This window comes from Fringilla coelebs (assembly GCF_963513975.1).
Source record: "Fringilla coelebs genome assembly, chromosome: 4".
Taxonomy (NCBI): Eukaryota; Metazoa; Chordata; class Aves; order Passeriformes; family Fringillidae; genus Fringilla; species Fringilla coelebs.
Window position 1 is genome coordinate 71,397,366 of NC_140032.1, and position 17,194 is coordinate 71,414,559.

Here is a 17,194-nt window from a genome sequence, read left to right on the forward strand (position 1 = left end):
ATCTGATGCCCTTTCCCCCCGCCTCCAGTCTTCCATCACCGGCTCTTTCTATCCGGGTAAGTGCGTGGCAGAGGAACGGCTGTGCCTCGGCCCGCTTCATTTGAGCGATGGAATTGTCGCTAACACATATTTTCAGGGTGAGGCATTTCCGACGGCAGTGTTTTGCATTTGGGAATGGAGGGATTTACGGCCGCGAGCTCCGGGCATCGGCGTCGGCATGCACCGCCGGCTCTTCCTGCGCAGCGCATTAGCGAGACGCTGGCATCAGTCACCGGAGCCGGCGCGGCGGAAGGCAGTGCCCTCCAAAGGCTGCAAACCCGATTTGCACATGCGTTTCCAGGGAAGTAATCAAATCAGCCGGCAGGTTCGATACAAGGAGCAGGCAAAATATTCCAGATTCGCCTCCGTTTGCAAACAGAACCTGTTGCAAGGCTCGCGGGTTTTGAGGTTCCTCCCCAAAACTGCTTTTTGGGGATTAAAATTATTCCAGGCTGCTGCAGTAGGACATTTTTTATTCCCTAAAAGACGCAGCTGTGTCCGAGAGGAACATTTTGGGAGGATCCTTGCGAGGGTTTGCTCCCTCTCCTTTCTTTCAGAATCCGTCCCTGTGCATATGTTATGGAAACAGAGTCCATTTTCAGGGATTCTTCCCCCTTCTCCTGGCAGCATCCCCCCTCTCTTTGCCTCTTTCCTCCCCTCTGACTTCTCCCTGGCTTTTGTTCCCAGTTTACCAAGATGTGGTGATGTTTCCTGCTGCTCCTCACAGTGCTGCCCGTGGTGATAGATGCCACCACGGGAAGGAGGGGGACAAATCCTGTGGGGAAACGCTGGGATAAAGGATCCAGGCTTCCACAGGGGCTGCTGCCAGGTAGGTCTGCCTCCCATGCACTGCAAAAATGCTGTGTCTGCACCACAACATGTGTTTTAGGGATCCGTATCCTCGTGCCCCTGGGTGGTCCTGTGCTCCCCTGCACCCTCACAGGTGGGTCAGGGGCCCTTGGAGCAGCTCCCACTGGGTTTGTGCACCCTCAGCTGCTGGCAGAAGGAAGAACTTGACTGATTCATTTCATTTATTCACTGTGGGGTGGGTTATTCCCTCTCTAAAACACAGGAGTCCAGCACCCTGTGGGAAGCAGTGGATAAGCCCAGGCAATGCCTTCCACAGGCAGTGGTGGCCATGAGGAAGTTTTTCTGTTTCTCCCGTGTTCTGTAGCACAGCCTAAAAAGCCGAGTTTCAGTGGAAAAATCACAAGGATGAGAAAGCAAGGGTACCCCACGGGGGGTTTGATGTTACACAGCCAACAGTAATGTATTTTTTAATAAAGTGGCCTTTTATGCCACTTCACCAGCACTGCCCTTTTAGAAGGTTCTAGCACAGAAATGATGAGATTTTTAGAGAAGGTGGTGGAAAATCCTGCCTTCATTAATTCCCTCTGGGTGAGGCTTGTCAGTTTTCCCTGCCAGGGAGCCTGATGAATGTCCCCCAGTGCTGCTGGGAGACTCTGCAGGCTCCATCTCTGCCACTCCTTTGCAGGAAAATCCCCAGCTGATCCCACGAGCTCCCTCTTTCCAGCAAACCACGTCCTGATGCTCTGGGGATGCTCCTGGCTCAGGCTGTGAGGTTTTGCTGGAGCTTTGCTGAGGACCTGCCGTCGGATCGATACCTCAAAACCTCTTTATTCCTGACAGGGAGCCAAGAGAATTATCTCAGCTGCATCTTTCCATTTAAGCTTCACCTATTAAACATTTTAATGGTGGCAAGGAATCAGTAAATAGAAACTTAGCACCAAAGCGTGCATGTCCACGTGGGCTTTGTTTCCTCGAGTTAAATCACGGGGAAACCTCCAGAAACTGAAAGATGGGATAAGAGCTGCTCAGCATTTTTTTTCAGGCTGACCTCCTGAGGCTCAGGATGCCCTTTTTGGGGTCATTTTGGGCAAGCCAGGGGTGATTTTTAGTGGGGGTGCTGCTCTCCTCTATGCTCCGGGCTGGGAAGATTTATTGTCCCCTGCCACGAGGCTGGATTTGTCTTATCTCACGGCTGTTCTCTGCTGCAGTGTCACAAACATGGGCAATATGGTGAGAAATGATCTTCTGGAAAACAAATCAAACATCCAGAGGAGGGTGAACAGTTCCTGGCAGCTAGCTTTCCTGGGAACTGGACTGGCAAGCAATCGTCATCTACAACAGTAGCTACAAAGTTGGGTTTTATGTAAATTGCTCTCTTGTACTTTGCTGCCTGTGTTTTTAGTTAGAAAATTCACTTCAGGGATGTGATCTTGTGAATCCTTTCATTTTTCCCCCCTCAGTTCAGGGTGAAGGCCACCAGTGTGTCTGTTTTACCCAGCGGAGACGAAGGGAACTGTGACCAGCACGGGTGTTCCTGCTAGGACAGCCTGAGCAGCTCCTCGGCAAACCTCAGCCTTGCCGTCTGACATGAACAAACACACCACATGATCTACTCCATCCTGCTAAAAATCCCAGGGAAGTGTCCCCTCAGGGGTTTCCCAAAACCCCAGGACTTGCTGCCTGGGCCCTCCAGCTTGTGGCAGTGTCGCAGCCTCAGTTGTTGCATTTCTGTCAGGATATTTCTGCTCCATTTGGGCGCAGGGGAGACAGCAGAACGAGTCCGAAGGAGAGAAATAAAGAGCAGCAGGTGGGAAATTGTGCAGGTCCGTCACAGTTTAAAACTGAGGGCAGGAGGAGTGCCAGATTGTAAGCAGATGTATTAATTTTTACTGCTTATATTCACTGATCCTGTGTCATATTTGGCACATCATCGTACACGCGCTCCAGTTGCGATTATTGCCCCACAGTATTCCGCGGGAATATGGCGAAAGGAATGAACACCGCGCATTTACTGAGAGGCAGACAGGGATTGTTACACTCCCGCGCCCCGCTGCCAGCGCTGGCGACTCGACACGCACAGCGGGAGCAAAGCCGTGCGATGTTATCCTTTTCCCTCAGCGAGAAGGGAGCACTTTATTCCTTTGCCGGCAGGGCGAACGCCAACGAGCGGGGCCGCCATGGCCGCGCGCAGCCGTGAGGGGAGGGGGCGGGGCCGAGCGGGGGGCGGGGCCCGCGGGGAGGGGCGGGGCTCTGAGGCCGACTCGGCGCGCCGGAAGCGTCGGCGCGCGCCGCGCGCGGCCGTGGGCGTGGCCGGAAGTGCGCAGCAGCCGCGGCAGGCGGGGGGCGCCGCCATTACGCGGAGCGGAGCAGACTCGAGCGGGCCGCGCGTCCCCGGCCGCCGCCGGCACCCACAGGCGGGCCCGGGCCTCGGGGGGCCCGCCCGGCCCCCCTCGCCATGGAGGAGAAGGGCTTCGCCAAGGAGCTGGACCAGTGGATCGAGCAGCTGAACGAGTGCCGGCAGCTGAGCGAGAGCCAGGTCCGCAGCCTGTGCGAGAAGGTGAGTGCGGGGCCCGGACGTTGGCAGGGCGGGACGGTGCCCGCGGTGTGTCCGGCGTTGGGAGACGGGCTTGCGGCCCAGGGCTATCGGCTCTGGGAGGCGGCGTGCTGCCTGTGGAACACCGGGCCTGCCGACAGCGGGGTGGTGCCCGCGGGATATCGGGCTCTGGGAGGCGGGGATGCGCCCGGCGGGATATCGGCGCTGGGAGAGCGGCTGGTGCCGGCGGGTTTGGGGAGAGCGGGATGGTGCCTGTGGGATATCCGGCCCTGGATGCCTGGGGCGGTTTCTGTGAGGTTGGACTTGGGCTGGCCAGGTGGCTGCCTCTGGAGTATCCAGCGCTGGGGGTACCCGACGTCCTGGGGTGCCGCACAACATGGAGGAGCCCCGCGCTGAAAAATCAAGCCCGAGTCAGTAAGGAAACCCGCTGGTTTCCCAGGTGGGATCTCGGCAAGCAGAGGTGAGACCCAAAGAGGCTCCCAGCCCGCTGAGGGGACCAAAATAGAAAGAGGAGTGGTCGGATAAAGGACACTGTCTGCTATTCTGGACAGGCCTTGGCAAACCGTGCTCGGGTTTGTTTAGTGGGGACTGGGAGAAGCCGTTTTTTCCCATCAGGAGGAAGGTGCTCAGACCTGTGCTGGGTGTTGTCTGAGCAGTCCCTCAACGCTGCAGTCTGTGACCACGGGCAGATTTTCCTTGTCGTATTCTTCCAGCAGTGATCCTAGCGCTCCCTAACCTCCAGACAGCCTCTGTTTTCTTCCCTTCCATTTCATTTTTCAATCCCGTGCTGGGGCTGTCCGTTTGTGACTCTTTCTCCAGAGCTCCCTGAGTTGTGAGGGAGCTGTGGCTGTTTGGGAAGCTGGAGTTGTGGCTGCTGTGTTTTGGGAAGCAGATTGTGGCTGGATACACAGGAAATAGGGAGAAGCTGGATGGGAGAGCTCAGCTGGAGGTGGGGAGGGTGTTTGTCCTTCAGGAGGCAGGTGACAGGGAGGTGTGTCATCTGTCACAGCACCTCGTTCTTCCAGGCTGCTGGAAACTGATGGAAACGACTGGGACATGAAGGAAACACTGTGCCCTGCACTGACTTGGCTTGTTTAAGTTTTGGGGAGTGGTTGTGTCACCCAGGAGAGGAGCTTACAAAAACCTCTGGGTGTGCAGCCCTGCCACAAAGCTGGTTTAGTTGGTTTCCTTGAAATTATATTTGGAGAAATCCTCCAGAACACTTCCTAGCACTCTTGTGTTTGGGGCTGATTTCAGAGAGGCCCAGCACAGTAGTACCTTTTGCCTCAGGTGTTAGTTTGTGGGAGAACTGAGTACTAAAACAAAAAATGAAAACGAAGTGGGGGAAAAAATCCAGAAAAATCCCAGAGTTATTTGTGTGGGTCATTCTTGGTTTTAAGTACTGGCACAGCGGGCAGTGATGAGGGAAGGACTGGACACAGTGGAGGTGTGCCTAGTGATTGTGCACTCTTCAAAGCTGTTGAAATTTGCAGCCCTGGAAGGACCTTGTGTCCTCACCTGCCCAGTGGCAACCTCCTTAGGCAGCTGCTCTGCCCCCTGTGGCTCATGCAGGTGAGGGAGGTGCTGGTCCTCAACATGGTGACATTGTTCCCATTCTGTTGGTGTTTAAAATGAAATTAGCTCAAATCCTGCAGAAATTCAGAGGCCGATAGAAGGATTAATTGTGGTCACTGCTGGAGCATGAGGGGAGGGAGTTGAGAGCCATCCTGCTTAATCCAGGTTTTTCACCAAGATGATGGAACGGGCTGTGGAAGAAGGCAGGGAAAAGGCAGTCTCCTGAGCTAAACAAGCAGCCATCCACGGTCATCCCTCTCCTTGCAGCTTCTCCTGGTTCTTTGGAGGCATAAGAGGGGACCCAGTCCCGTTGCAGGCAGTGCCCAGTGTTGTGCTGTGTCGTGGCTGGCCATGTTTTGTCTCTCTGTTGGCGGTGCTCATCCTGGGGGTGCTGGTTCAGGAGCCTCTGGGAGCACCTGGGCACCTGGCAGAGGCTCTGGGTGTCCGCTGCTGCCTCATTCCTGAAGGGTGAGACAGCTCCCTCCCTGCCATCCCTCTGGCTTCCGTCCCACTTGGCTGGTTCTCGTTCCAGCCAAGCTCCCTGAGGTTCACTATCCTCAGCCCACTTGGTGGTACAGTAGTTTGCACTGTGGACATTGGTGGGATGGAGGGTCAGGTGAATTTGGGTCCCCAACTCCATGCCTGGCTTCGGATTCCCAGAGAATGAGCCTCTATGGGTCAGACCAAGCTGAGGGAATGAATATTCCAGAAGGAATGGAGTTTTTCCTCTCTCCAAGGCCCTTCGGAAGCACCCAAGGAGTTGAGGTGATGGCAAGCTCACAGCCAGCCAATGAGCTGCTCTTCAGAGGCTCTTTGGGCACAAACAGGCAACCATTGGTTGGGTTTATTTAATACAAGGGAGGTTTATTTAATAAGAACTCCTAAAAGCTGCTGCTTTTCATCCTGACCTGGATATGGTTTTCATCCAGCACAAGTGGGACAGATGCACAGGAAGCTGATACCATTAGTCACTGTTTTCTGCAACAAAGGTAGCTAAATTTTGACTTCCAAGTCATAGTTATTTATTAGCCTCCTGGATTAAGTAAGTGCTGGTGATGCCAGGCAGCCTGCTTGCATCAGAGGTTTTTATTTTTGCTTTGTAATAGTGCTTTTTATGTTAAGTCATTTGATTTCAGTGTTCACACTGCAGGCAGATGCACTGGTTAGTCACTGCTTTTCTGGGGTGTTTTTATTGATGCTGAGCATTTTGAGAGTCGTGTTCTGCATTTGGGAATGATCACGTGAGGGCAGACTGGGGCTCCCGAGCCTGATGTAAACCAGCTCTGCGGAGTTCAAGTGACAGCCTGGATGTGTCCACGGGCACCCATGAGCGTCTTGCCCACAGGGGGAGCTAAAATGGGTGCGGGGCAGCAGCTGCTTGGCAGCACAAGGGGCAGCTCCTGTCACCTGCCAGCTCCTCCTTCCTCGTCTGGGGGAGCTCCGGGGTTCTCCCGGCACCAACATTTCAGTTGTTGGGCCGGCCCCCTTCCCAGGGTAGGTTTGAAGGGAGCCTGTTTGCCCTGTTCCTGTGGAAAAGGAGCCCTGCTGAGCTCCAGCTTGGAACAAACCCCTGCCTGTTGCTTTGTGCAGCAGCCAGAGCACAGGGAGCAGCTGTTTTGTGGGTTTATATTTGTCTCTCTCAGAGGGTGGGAGCTCTCCGAAGGCGCTATAAATGCTTTTAAAGACGCGCGAGCAGAATTTGAGTGCTACTACTGCACTCGCATACAACATGTTCAGCAGTTCCCGGGCAGAGCCCATCTCAGCAAGTCCATGGGCAGGAGGTGACTTTAAGGGTCCTTCAGGTTAGCTTCTGTGCAGAGAGCATGCTGGAATCAGTCCAAACTGCTTGGGGTCTGGTTATTCCTGCCAAATACATGTTTTTCTGAAAAGAGGCAAGGCAGCAAACATTGGAATGGGAATGCAGGCATCCTCAGAGGGTATCCTTGGGAAGCAGCTCCCTTCTGGCAGCACAGGGTGAGCCTTAGCTCATCCTGAGCTAAGAGATATGGCAGGGAATACCCAGATCATCACCTGCCTGTGACTGCTCAGCGTTGGTGATCTTCCAGCCCTTTTGTTTGGATCAGATGGAGCCATCCTGTGGGTGTTCCCTGTGCCTCAGATGTGCCAGGAGCGCTGATCAGCATCAGTCAGTGAGCTGCAGGCAGCACAACAAACCTGGTATTTGATAAGGATAATGAGGTGGTGCAGATAGGCTACACTGCATGGTTGTAATTAGCAGAGGGGAGCTGCTGGGTGTGGAAGACGAGATTACTCAACCCAGGGATGCCATCCCTCCATCTGTGGTGGTTTTGTTGCCAGCTGGGTACAGCCAGGGAAGCTGGTTGTGGCTCCATGTGTTCCAATTGCCTCTGTCTTTGCTTTCCAGTTGTATGTGACTTGCCCGTGGAAGTTGCTGAACTGTTGTGCTTGGAAGAGGGTTGGAATTCTGGCGGGCAAAATGTGCCCTGGGCAAGGAAATTGGCCTTGCTGTAGTAAACCTGCTCATCCCTGGGATTTGGGCAACACCCTTTTGGTGGAAACACCACCAAACTGTTTTTCCAGTGGTTGGCTTGGGCAGTGGGGATGAAACTGGGTTTCCAGTGGGAATGCAGCGGAATAACATCACCTGCCTCTGGAGGAGCTTCCTCCCTTTGTGTCCTAAACGTGCTTTCCTTGCCAGGCTAAAGAAATCCTTACCAAGGAATCCAATGTGCAAGAGGTACGCTGCCCCGTCACCGTCTGCGGGGATGTCCACGGGCAGTTCCACGACCTCATGGAGCTCTTCAGGATCGGTGGGAAGTCTCCAGACACAAACTACCTGTTCATGGGAGACTACGTGGACAGAGGCTATTACTCAGTGGAGACAGTGACTCTGCTGGTGGCGTTGAAGGTACGCCTTGGGAGACTGGGGATAAAACCCGGGAGCTGGGAGCCATTTTCTCCTCCCGGTGACGCTGCCGGTGGCTCGGGCATGACGGGTGTAAATGGATCCGTGTCAGCGGCCACGTGCTGGGAGCGGAGTGCTTGGCTGCTGGGGGTGATATTCCATCACTCCTTGTTTGCATGCCCCTGCTGAGGAAGGTTCTGTCCGCCCCCAGGTGCGGTACCCGGAGCGCATCACCATCCTGAGGGGCAACCACGAGAGCAGGCAAATCACCCAGGTCTACGGCTTCTACGACGAGTGCCTGCGCAAGTACGGCAACGCCAACGTCTGGAAGTACTTCACAGACCTGTTTGATTACCTGCCTCTCACAGCTCTAGTAGACGGCCAGGTGAGTCTGGGGTGAGGAAAAGCTTCCCCTGCGTAGATTTCTGCAGGCTGTGTTGTCTGACATGCAGAGGAACGGTCCCAGACAAGCTCCTGTAACTTGTGATCCCAGGGAGAGATGGCCAGGGTTGTGAATGAGTGTTGGCGGAGTTAGACCCAGCTGGTTTGGAGGTCATTCTTCCCGCCTAATGGATTGCTCTTTTCTTTCTGGACCAGATATTCTGCCTCCACGGTGGCCTCTCTCCATCCATAGATACACTGGATCATATCAGGGCTCTGGACCGCCTGCAGGAAGTTCCACACGAGGTAATAGAATTCAGAAACTTAAATATCTGCTGGTGGAAAATGCAAATGTTTTCTCACATTGCAGTCCATTTAGACATGTGGTTACACGTGGATTATGGCCTTTACAGGAGCTAGAGCAGATGAACATTTGGGCAAAACACACTTAAGTCAGTGTGCTTTGATTACAGCAGCCTACATAAGGAGAGCTGTGGGGGTTTCACAGCTGTTTTCCCCAGAATCGTGGGATTTTTGGGCTCTCAGTCTGACTCAAAGAACAGGATTTGGCGGGGGAGGGTGTTTACTATCTTCAGCCTCCTCACAGATGTGGTTGTGAACTGACAACCACCATGTGAAGCCACATTGTATCACCATCCTTCCTCCCCAGGCAGCCCAGCCTCCCTCCTGGGGTGTTGCCCCTTGTTACAGTTTCCTGGGGCCTGTAATCTGGGCTACAAATCCACGCTTGGAGCTCTGGGGGCAGCTGGAAGTTGTGCTGGGAGTGGCTGGGGCTCTTAGATGTGTGTTTAGTGAACTCCTCAGGTGCCTTGCACCGAGCAGGACGCGTTGGCAGTCTTGCTGCTGCAAATAAGATGTGTTGAAGCACCTTGCCAGTGGTCTAACAGAGTGCTCCTAATCTTCCCAGGGTCCGATGTGTGATCTGTTGTGGTCGGACCCGGATGACCGCGGCGGCTGGGGCATTTCTCCACGTGGTGCTGGCTACACCTTCGGGCAGGACATTTCCGAAACCTTCAACCACGCCAATGGTCTCACACTGGTCTCCCGCGCTCACCAGCTGGTCATGGAGGTAGGGCAAGCACTCTGCTAGCCAGGGCTAGCAGCACAGAGGCCCACGGGGTCTCCTCTGGGACACCTTCCACTCACAGGAGAGGCTTTAGTCATGTGAAAACAGCAACATAAACTGACGTGCTTTGACCTGCAGCCTAAATAAGGGGATGTTCTGGCCTTTCCAAGTAAATTTTCCCCTCCAAGTAAATTGCCAGAGGGGCTGTGTCATGCCCCATTTGTGGCAGGAATCATCTTTTTCCGTGCTGGCTTGTTCTTACTCTGACTGCTGCTACATCCAACAGCCTGTCCCATAGTGCTCAGTCAGATGTGACAGGGATTATGCCGTTTTTGGCTCTTGACAGGCTATTCTTGGATGTCCTGCTGGAAAAATGCCAGGTGGGTCAATGGAACAGATGCCTTTTGAAAAGCTAGTGCAGGTAGATCCCTTAAGCAGAACCGTGTGTCAGAAGTCACTGGCATTCAGCAGACAAATTGTCACTTGTGGCAGAGGAAAGCTGAAGGCATCCCTGAAAATCCCAAGGCTTTTTAGTGGTGCAGTCCATAATTTTCGAGTGAGAAGTGGATGATCTCTGTAGGCTGCTCAAAGCTGGTTTTGCCAGGTACCTGCTGCTGCTTCTTGTGGTAAAGCAGCTATTTTGAAATGGAACTAAGTCAGTTGGAAATACTTCAGGAAATCTGCATTTTCACAAGTGCCTCAGAGAGTTTTAAGCCTGAAGAGGAACTTTGGAGGGGCTGAGGTTTAACAGAGACCTTTTGTTTTTCCCTCTCTCTCCCTGGCAGGGTTATAACTGGTGCCACGACCGGAATGTGGTGACCATCTTCAGTGCCCCCAATTACTGCTACCGCTGTGGGAACCAGGCTGCTATCATGGAACTAGATGACACTTTAAAATATTCCTTGTGAGTATCCCGCCTTGGGCTGGGCTCTCTTGCTAGCCGCTCTGTGAGGAATGGCTGGTCATTCCCAAAGGGGTTCTTCCATGAAAAGCCAGCTCAGACTACCCTGGAATTAATGTGTGCTCTGCCTTAAAGTAAGCAGTGAGTTAAGCTCCTAAAAGCTCCTCTTCCTGGCTGTCTGGAGAGTTGGAGCTTTGCACTTCCATCTCTTTATTGCTTAAGCTTGATGGAGGGAGTAAAAACACATGGATTTATCTATTTGTTTTCATCTTTGGCAAGATGGGGGAGAGGGTCTGCATTGTGCTTTCAGCTGCTCCCCTGAGAAAGCGGGGACAGGCTGCTGGGTCACTCTGGTGAGTTTCTACTCCCATGGGTTCTTGTTTTGGGGCTTGGAATGTTTTATGTACGCTAGCAGCAGGAGAACTAGCCTGTTGTTTCTCATGGCAGTGGAAAATGACTTGTGGAGGAGGGTAAGTGATCTCTTTTTGTTTCCTGCAGCCTCCAGTTTGACCCAGCACCTCGTCGTGGAGAGCCTCATGTTACCCGTCGTACCCCAGACTACTTCCTATAAACCTCTCCCAACCTTTGTAGAAGGAAGTACACCTGGCATTTTAAAAGAGCAACAATATTTACACGTTTCTGTAAGAAATCAGGGTTCGTCTCAACTCAAAATCCCCATCATGGACCAAAATGTGCCATACAGAGGACGAAGAGCATTTAGCACAACTTGAGACTGAATTCCTTACGACACTCTCTCTGTCCCATGCCCATCAGCCCGAAAGTCAGTTTGCCTGCTGTATTTGTAGTCATTGTTTTCCTTCTGGACTGTTCAGAGAGGAAAAGGTAACACTCTAACAACACTCATCTCCTCTGACGCTTCTTTGTACATTTTTAGTTCTAGTGTTTAACTGGCATGAATTAGAGTTTGTTTTCCAGGGAAGTGCACACTAACTTCATCCCCCACCACTCTTTATTTTATTGGAAAGACCGCTCAACTTAACTGGAGAAAGGAAGTGATTCCTGCTTGGGAGTACGTTGTCATAACCCAGATAAAAGCGTTCCCTTTTTAGCTCTATTCCCATTCTGTGCTGATCCTGCCCCCTTTTTTTTTTTTTTTTTTTTTTTTTTTTTGATTTGGGGTATTTTGTTTATTTTGTTTTCTCTTTTTTGTTATTCCCCCCCTTCCCCCCTGTATATTTGTCCTGGAAGTGCTTGCAATCCTCCTCGCTGTACCTAAACCAATAAACTCGCCGTTGTCAGCCCCAACACGTGGTGTCGTGCGGGAGCGGGGCGGGACCGGGGGCGGTCCCGGGGCGGGGCGGCGGGGCCAGACCGAGCCTGGAGCGATGGCGGCGGCCGCCTACGAGCTGCTGGTGCTGGGCGGCGGCTCCGGGGGGCTGGCGGGGGCCCGCCGGGCGGCCGAGCTCGGCGCCCGGGTCGCGCTAGTGGAGCCGCAGCGCCTCGGCGGCACCTGCGTGAGTCTCTGGGGGTGCAGCCGCACCTGGGGCGGGGAGGGACGGGGAAGGGGACGAGCGACGCGGGGCCGGTGCCCCCTCGCTGACCCCGGTGACTGTGGGATGGTGGCGGAAGCCCCGGACGGTGGCGGTGCGGGAAGTGGGAGAGGAGGAATCGCCCTCCCGGTGTCCGAGCGTTGCGCAAGGACCTGCCTTGTCAGGCTGAAGCGGGATGGATCCCAATCCCCCATCTCCACCAGCTTCTTCCCGGTTGTTTCCAAGCCGTTTTCAGGCAGGTGGCAGTATGCCGATGGATCCTGGATTTGTGTAGCACAACTGCAAGGCGGTAAAGCAGAACTCAAGAGCATGGTGAGCTGGTAACGAGCCAAAAAACAAACTGGTTCCTCAAGCAAGTGAGGGACAGGCTCTTAATTTTATGCCCTAAATGCATTCTGCTGGGAAAATTACCATATTCCCGGAAGTGCAGGAAAAGGATGGCAAACACCTTTCTCCTAGCAAATAATTTTTACAGGATGAATGGAAAAAAACCCCGTGTGTTTGAAGGCCCCACCTTCCATATTCTCTTTCAAGGAAGTGAAGGAAAGCGGGCAAACCGCAAAACCTTAAGCCTCCCAGGGCGGTTACACCCCTCCTTTTCCACGAACCCCTAATCCTGCCTTTGTTTTCCTGAGCAGAGAGCTGGTATGTGGAATGCTCTCTGGAGCACTCCTTGGGAAAACTGGGCCTTGACCCTGAGACTTGTTCTTATTCCCTCCAGGTCAATGTTGGATGTGTGCCAAAGAAGGTGAGGCTGTTTTGCCACCGACTCTGGTGGCGTGGGCTGGGTCTGCTGTGGGTGCCTTCCAAATTTCAGGGAGGTGCTGGCACAGGGTGTGGGGAGGAAGCAGGGCCTTGGAGGGATGCCGTGGGCGCTCTGGGCAGAGGTGAGGGATCAGGCAGCCTGGCAGGGGTTTTCCCAGAATGGCAGCAGTGCACCTGAGCCAACCTGGAGTTTGCCTGGGCAGGTGATGTGGAACACGGCGGTGCATGCTGAGTTTGTCCACGACCATGCTGACTATGGCTTTGAAACCACGGGTGTCAAGTTCAACTGGAGGTAAGAACGGGAACCAGCTGGGAACCAGCATCTTCCAGTGAGTGTCCCACGGGGAGCAGCCCACTGCCCACTTCCCTGGGGTCCCTGGCTGCTTCCAGGCTCCCGTGGGCTGTGCAGAGCTGGTTACAGGGCCAGCTGTGTTTTGGAGAACAGGGAGCCAACCTGGCTGTGGGAAGAGACTCTGGGAAAGACAAACACAGGGAAGGCAGGCACAGAAATGTTGCTTTGGTGGGGAAAGGGTCACAGAGAGCTGCTTTATTTTGTGGCGTGGCTGCCACGTGCCTGAGGGGTTGAGTTCACAGAATCATGGTTGGAAAAGACCTTTGAGATCATCAATCTGACTTCTGACTGACCCACCACCCTGTGACCTGGACCTGGACCACAGCACTGAGTGCAAGGTTCTTCCTGAGCTCAGAGGTTCACCTGCTGGCAGTGATGGCATTCCCTGCTCTGTTCCAGGACCATCAAGGAGAAACGAGACGCATACGTGCGGCGCCTCAATGACATCTACGAGAACAATGTGAAGAGGGTGAGCGTGGGATGTGCTTATCCTGCAATCCCAGTGGCAGAAGTGATGGATTTTTGGCCACTTTTCCAGCCCTAATGGGTGTCCTCCCTCCGACTGTGGAAGCCCTGGCTCCATTAGCTGTCTCCTCCTGCCTCCGTTAACCCTGTAACTGTTACCCCTAAGGCTCACATTGACATCATCCGGGGCTATGGCAAGTTCACCGCTGATCCCGAGCCAACCATCGAAGTCAATGGGAAAAAGTACACGGCTCCTCACATCCTTATAGCCACGGGAGGGCGCCCGGCTGTCCCTTCCGACAGCGAAATCCCTGGTGAGCATGATGAAATCCCCCGGGCTCCCGGAATGGGGAGAGGTCTGCCCAAGCAAAGCAGGCTTTGGGAGGGGAAGAGGGACAGCTGCAGGGTGACAAAGCATCTCTGCTTTGCAGGTGCCAGTCTGGGGATGACCAGTGACGGCTTCTTCGACCTGGAGGAGCTGCCCAGGTAAAGTGGGATCCATCCCCCGCAGCCACCGGCGCCGTCCTCCAGGTGGCTGCACACGGCATTGTCACTTCTCCGCAGGCGCAGCGTCGTGGTCGGGGCCGGCTACATCGCGGTGGAGATGGTGGGGATCCTCTCCACGCTGGGCTCCAAGTCATCGCTGCTCATCCGCCACGACAAGGTAGCGCCGCCTCCTGTCCCCAGCTGCACTTCCCGCCCCGCTGCCACGCCCAGGCCTGGTGGTCAGAGTGGTTTCTGGCTGTCAGTTCCTGGTGAAGGAGGGTGTGATGCAGGGGATGGTGGCATGGGAGCCATGGAGAGGGTGGAGGGGACACGTTTTAGCAGCACCCACCCACGTGGCCGGCGTTTCTGCAGCCGTGCGTGTCACTGCATCCATCCTCAAGCTTTATTTCAAGTCACAACCTGAAAAGAGGAAGAAAGGAGAAGAAAATAATGGAGAAACAAAGAGAGAAGTTTGTTAACCAGAAGCATCCCAAACCTCTTGGGTTCCAGGAGCAGGGGAATGCCGGTGGAGGGGCTGCCAGTTGGTGCCTTTGCCTGCAGACCCTCGTCTGACAGGGTTGGGGGGGTCCTTGCTCAGGTGCTGCGAACCTTTGACTCCCTGATCAGCTCCAACTGCACGCAGGAGCTGGAGAACAGCGGGGTGGATGTCTGGAAGCACACACAGGTGGGAAAGCACAGAGCAGCCTTGTGGCTTGTCCCATCCCTCCTGCAGAGGCAGGGCTGGGGGAAAGCTGCCCTTGTTGGTGCTGCTTGCTGAGCCGTGGTTTTGGCAACATCCCTGCTTCTGCCGCACGGCTGCCATCTCTTGTTGCAAGGTAAAAGCCATCTGTATCTTCTCCGGCTGCTCCTGTTCCCCTTAGGTCAAGAAGGTCACCAAATCTCCGTGTGGGCTGCTGGATGTGACGGTGGCCTCGGTGTCACCCGGCCACAAGCCGACGGAGGCGGTGATCCGGGACGTGGACTGCCTGCTGTGGGCCGTGGGGCGGGAGCCCAGCTCCGACGGGCTGGGCCTGGAGCGAGTGGTGAGATGGCAGCGCGTCCCCTCCCTGCTGCTGGGGGGTGCCCGCGGGTCTCTGGGCGTCCCACGGGTTTTTGGGGTTCCCTTGGGTCTCCAGAGCCTGTCACAGGGGCCCCACGAGCCGTCCCATCCCTGCTGGAGCATATGTGTCCGCTGTTTGCCACGGCAGGGCGTGCGGGTGGACGCCAAGGGCCACGTGGTGGTGGATGAGTACCAGAACACCAGCAGGAGAGGGATCTACGCCGTGGGGGATGTCTGCGGGAGAGCCCTCCTCACCCCAGGTACTGCCCCGTGCCCCCTCCTCTGCTCGGCCCCGTGGTGCCACGTGGCTCAGGGTGCCCGTCCCTGCCGCAGTGGCCATCGCAGCCGGCAGGAAGCTGGCCCACAGGCTCTTCGAGGGCAAGCAGGACTCCCGGCTGGACTACGAGAACATCCCCACGGTCGTCTTCAGCCACCCGCCCATCGGCACCGTGGGGCTCACCGAAGGTGGGGTGACGGGGCTGGGGACGCTGCTCGTGGCAGAACTGCTGGTTGCACGCTCCAGATGCTTTGAGCTCCAGCAAGGGAGCCTTGAGCAAAGGGCTCTGACTCCTCTTTTCGAATGTCCCATGTGCATCCCTCTGACCCCTGTTCTGTGGCCTCTGCTGCAGAGGAGGCCGTGGCCATTCATGGGAAGGACAAGGTGAAGATCTACAACACAGCCTTCACTCCCTTGTACCACGCTGTCACCCAGAGGAAGGTGAAGTGTGTCATGAAGCTGGTGTGCGCTGGCAAGGAGGAGAAGGTGAGTGGGGGACCATGGCTGGCTGTCCTGTTCTCCCCTGGTGGTCAGCTCTTGGGCTGGGATCCAGCTCCCTCAGCCTCAAGCCCAAGAGCTCTCCCTGGATTCTGGGTCCCACCTGGCCTCTCACTTCTTCTCCAAAGGTAGTGGGATTGCACATGCAAGGGCTGGGCTGTGACGAAATGCTGCAGGGCTTTGCCGTGGCCATCAAAATGGGGGCCACCAAGGCCGACCTGGACAACACCGTTGCCATTCACCCCACTTCTGCCGAGGAGCTGGTGACGCTGCGCTGAGCCTGCGGGCACCTACACGCTGGGGACGGTGGCAAAAATGTTTCAAGTGTTTGCAGAAGTGCCTTACTGCTGGGCGGGTGCCTGGAGGGTGTGTCTGGAGTGTGGGTGTGGCTTGCTGTGCTGCGGGAAGTAAACACGCTGATGCTGGCCAGTCTCTGCCCTTTGCTCTCCGATGCCGGCCTCCCGCCGTGCCCAGCCAGGCACGGTGCTGGCACGATTCATGGATGTGCTTTGGGAGAAGGCTGGCAGTAGTCAGGTTGTTCTTCTGCAATCCCTGGCTGGGCGGGGAGCAGCAGAGGGGCAGGACAGTGGGGTCCTTGGGGTGCTCCTGGGTGCTGCAGTATCCTGGTTGGGCTCCATCCTCTTCTTTGTCTCATGTCCCAACACCACTGGCTCTCCAGCTTGTCCTGGCATCACAGGGGAAGTCCAGGCTGGGGGTTCAGGGACCAAATTTCTTGTTTCCAGCCCCATTTCCAGCAGCTGGACCCAGCTGGCAAAGAAGAGGCTTGAGTCATGTGGGATTTTGGGGATCAGATTTGGACACCCCATGGTGAGCCTGGGCCAGGCACCTTCATGTCCTGGAAATAGAGACTGAGGCCTGTGTTTGGGGGGCACCAGGCTCATTTGGCCAGTTTTAGGGTCTGGTAATAAATAAATGAATCAGGCATTTCCTTTGGCTCAGAAATGAGGCAAGTCCCGCGTTGCTGGCACTTGGAGCCACAAGTCCCCACCCGGGCAGTCTCGGGGCAGTGAAACAGACTCCAGCCCTGTCTGGGGAGTGTGAGTGGAGGGTCTTCCAGGCACTCCAAGGATTTGGTCACAGAGCCCAAGTCCTGTTTTTGGCGGCTCAGGGCACACCTCGCACTGGCGAGACACGGCGGGAGCCGGAGGGAGGAGCAAGGCAGCCCCGGGCTGCGGGGCGGGCTCGAGTGTGCGGGGTGGGACCGGGGACATTCGCGCCCCGGGAATCGCTCCCCTTCCTTTCCCCTCCATGCCCCTCTATCGTCCAGATGCTCTTTGCAAGTCAAAAATAGAAATTATGCCACGGACAAAAGCGTTGACAGCAGAACTGGGCAGCGTGAGCGGTCCGTGGAAGTCAAACCGGTGACCATCCAGGGGAATTTTAATTCGGATACTTGCAGATTGCATTTCACAGGAACGCCATTTTTTTTTTGGCGCCTCTTGCTCACATGTTTCGTTTCCCTGTTGGAAGAGGTCAATTGGTCTTTTTAATGACCAGATTAGCCCACACAGGGTAAAACAACTGG

The 17,194-nt window shown here is 55.2% G+C and overlaps 2 protein-coding genes across 2 annotated transcripts; both read left to right on the forward strand.

The window, feature by feature from the left end:
* Window positions 1-3,166: 3,166 nt before the first annotated feature.
* On the forward strand, window positions 3,167-11,442 carry PPP2CB (protein phosphatase 2 catalytic subunit beta). The gene is made up of 7 exons (XM_084205033.1): window positions 3,167-3,406; window positions 7,659-7,868; window positions 8,077-8,250; window positions 8,463-8,552; window positions 9,175-9,336; window positions 10,119-10,237; window positions 10,733-11,442. The coding sequence occupies exons 1-7, from the start codon at window positions 3,305-3,307 to the stop codon at window positions 10,803-10,805; spliced, it is 930 nt and encodes a 309-aa protein (XP_084061159.1). The 5' UTR covers window positions 3,167-3,304; the 3' UTR covers window positions 10,806-11,442.
* A 102-nt stretch (window positions 11,443-11,544) lies between these two features.
* Window positions 11,545-16,552, forward strand: GSR (glutathione-disulfide reductase). Its single transcript, XM_084205032.1, has 13 exons — window positions 11,545-11,709; window positions 12,467-12,493; window positions 12,714-12,802; window positions 13,262-13,331; window positions 13,494-13,641; window positions 13,759-13,813; window positions 13,892-13,991; window positions 14,412-14,498; window positions 14,695-14,856; window positions 15,022-15,133; window positions 15,207-15,338; window positions 15,503-15,636; window positions 15,777-16,552. Exons 1-13 carry the CDS (start codon window positions 11,581-11,583, stop codon window positions 15,924-15,926), a joined length of 1,395 nt encoding a protein of 464 aa, XP_084061158.1. The 5' UTR covers window positions 11,545-11,580; the 3' UTR covers window positions 15,927-16,552.
* Window positions 16,553-17,194: the final 642 nt, after the last annotated feature.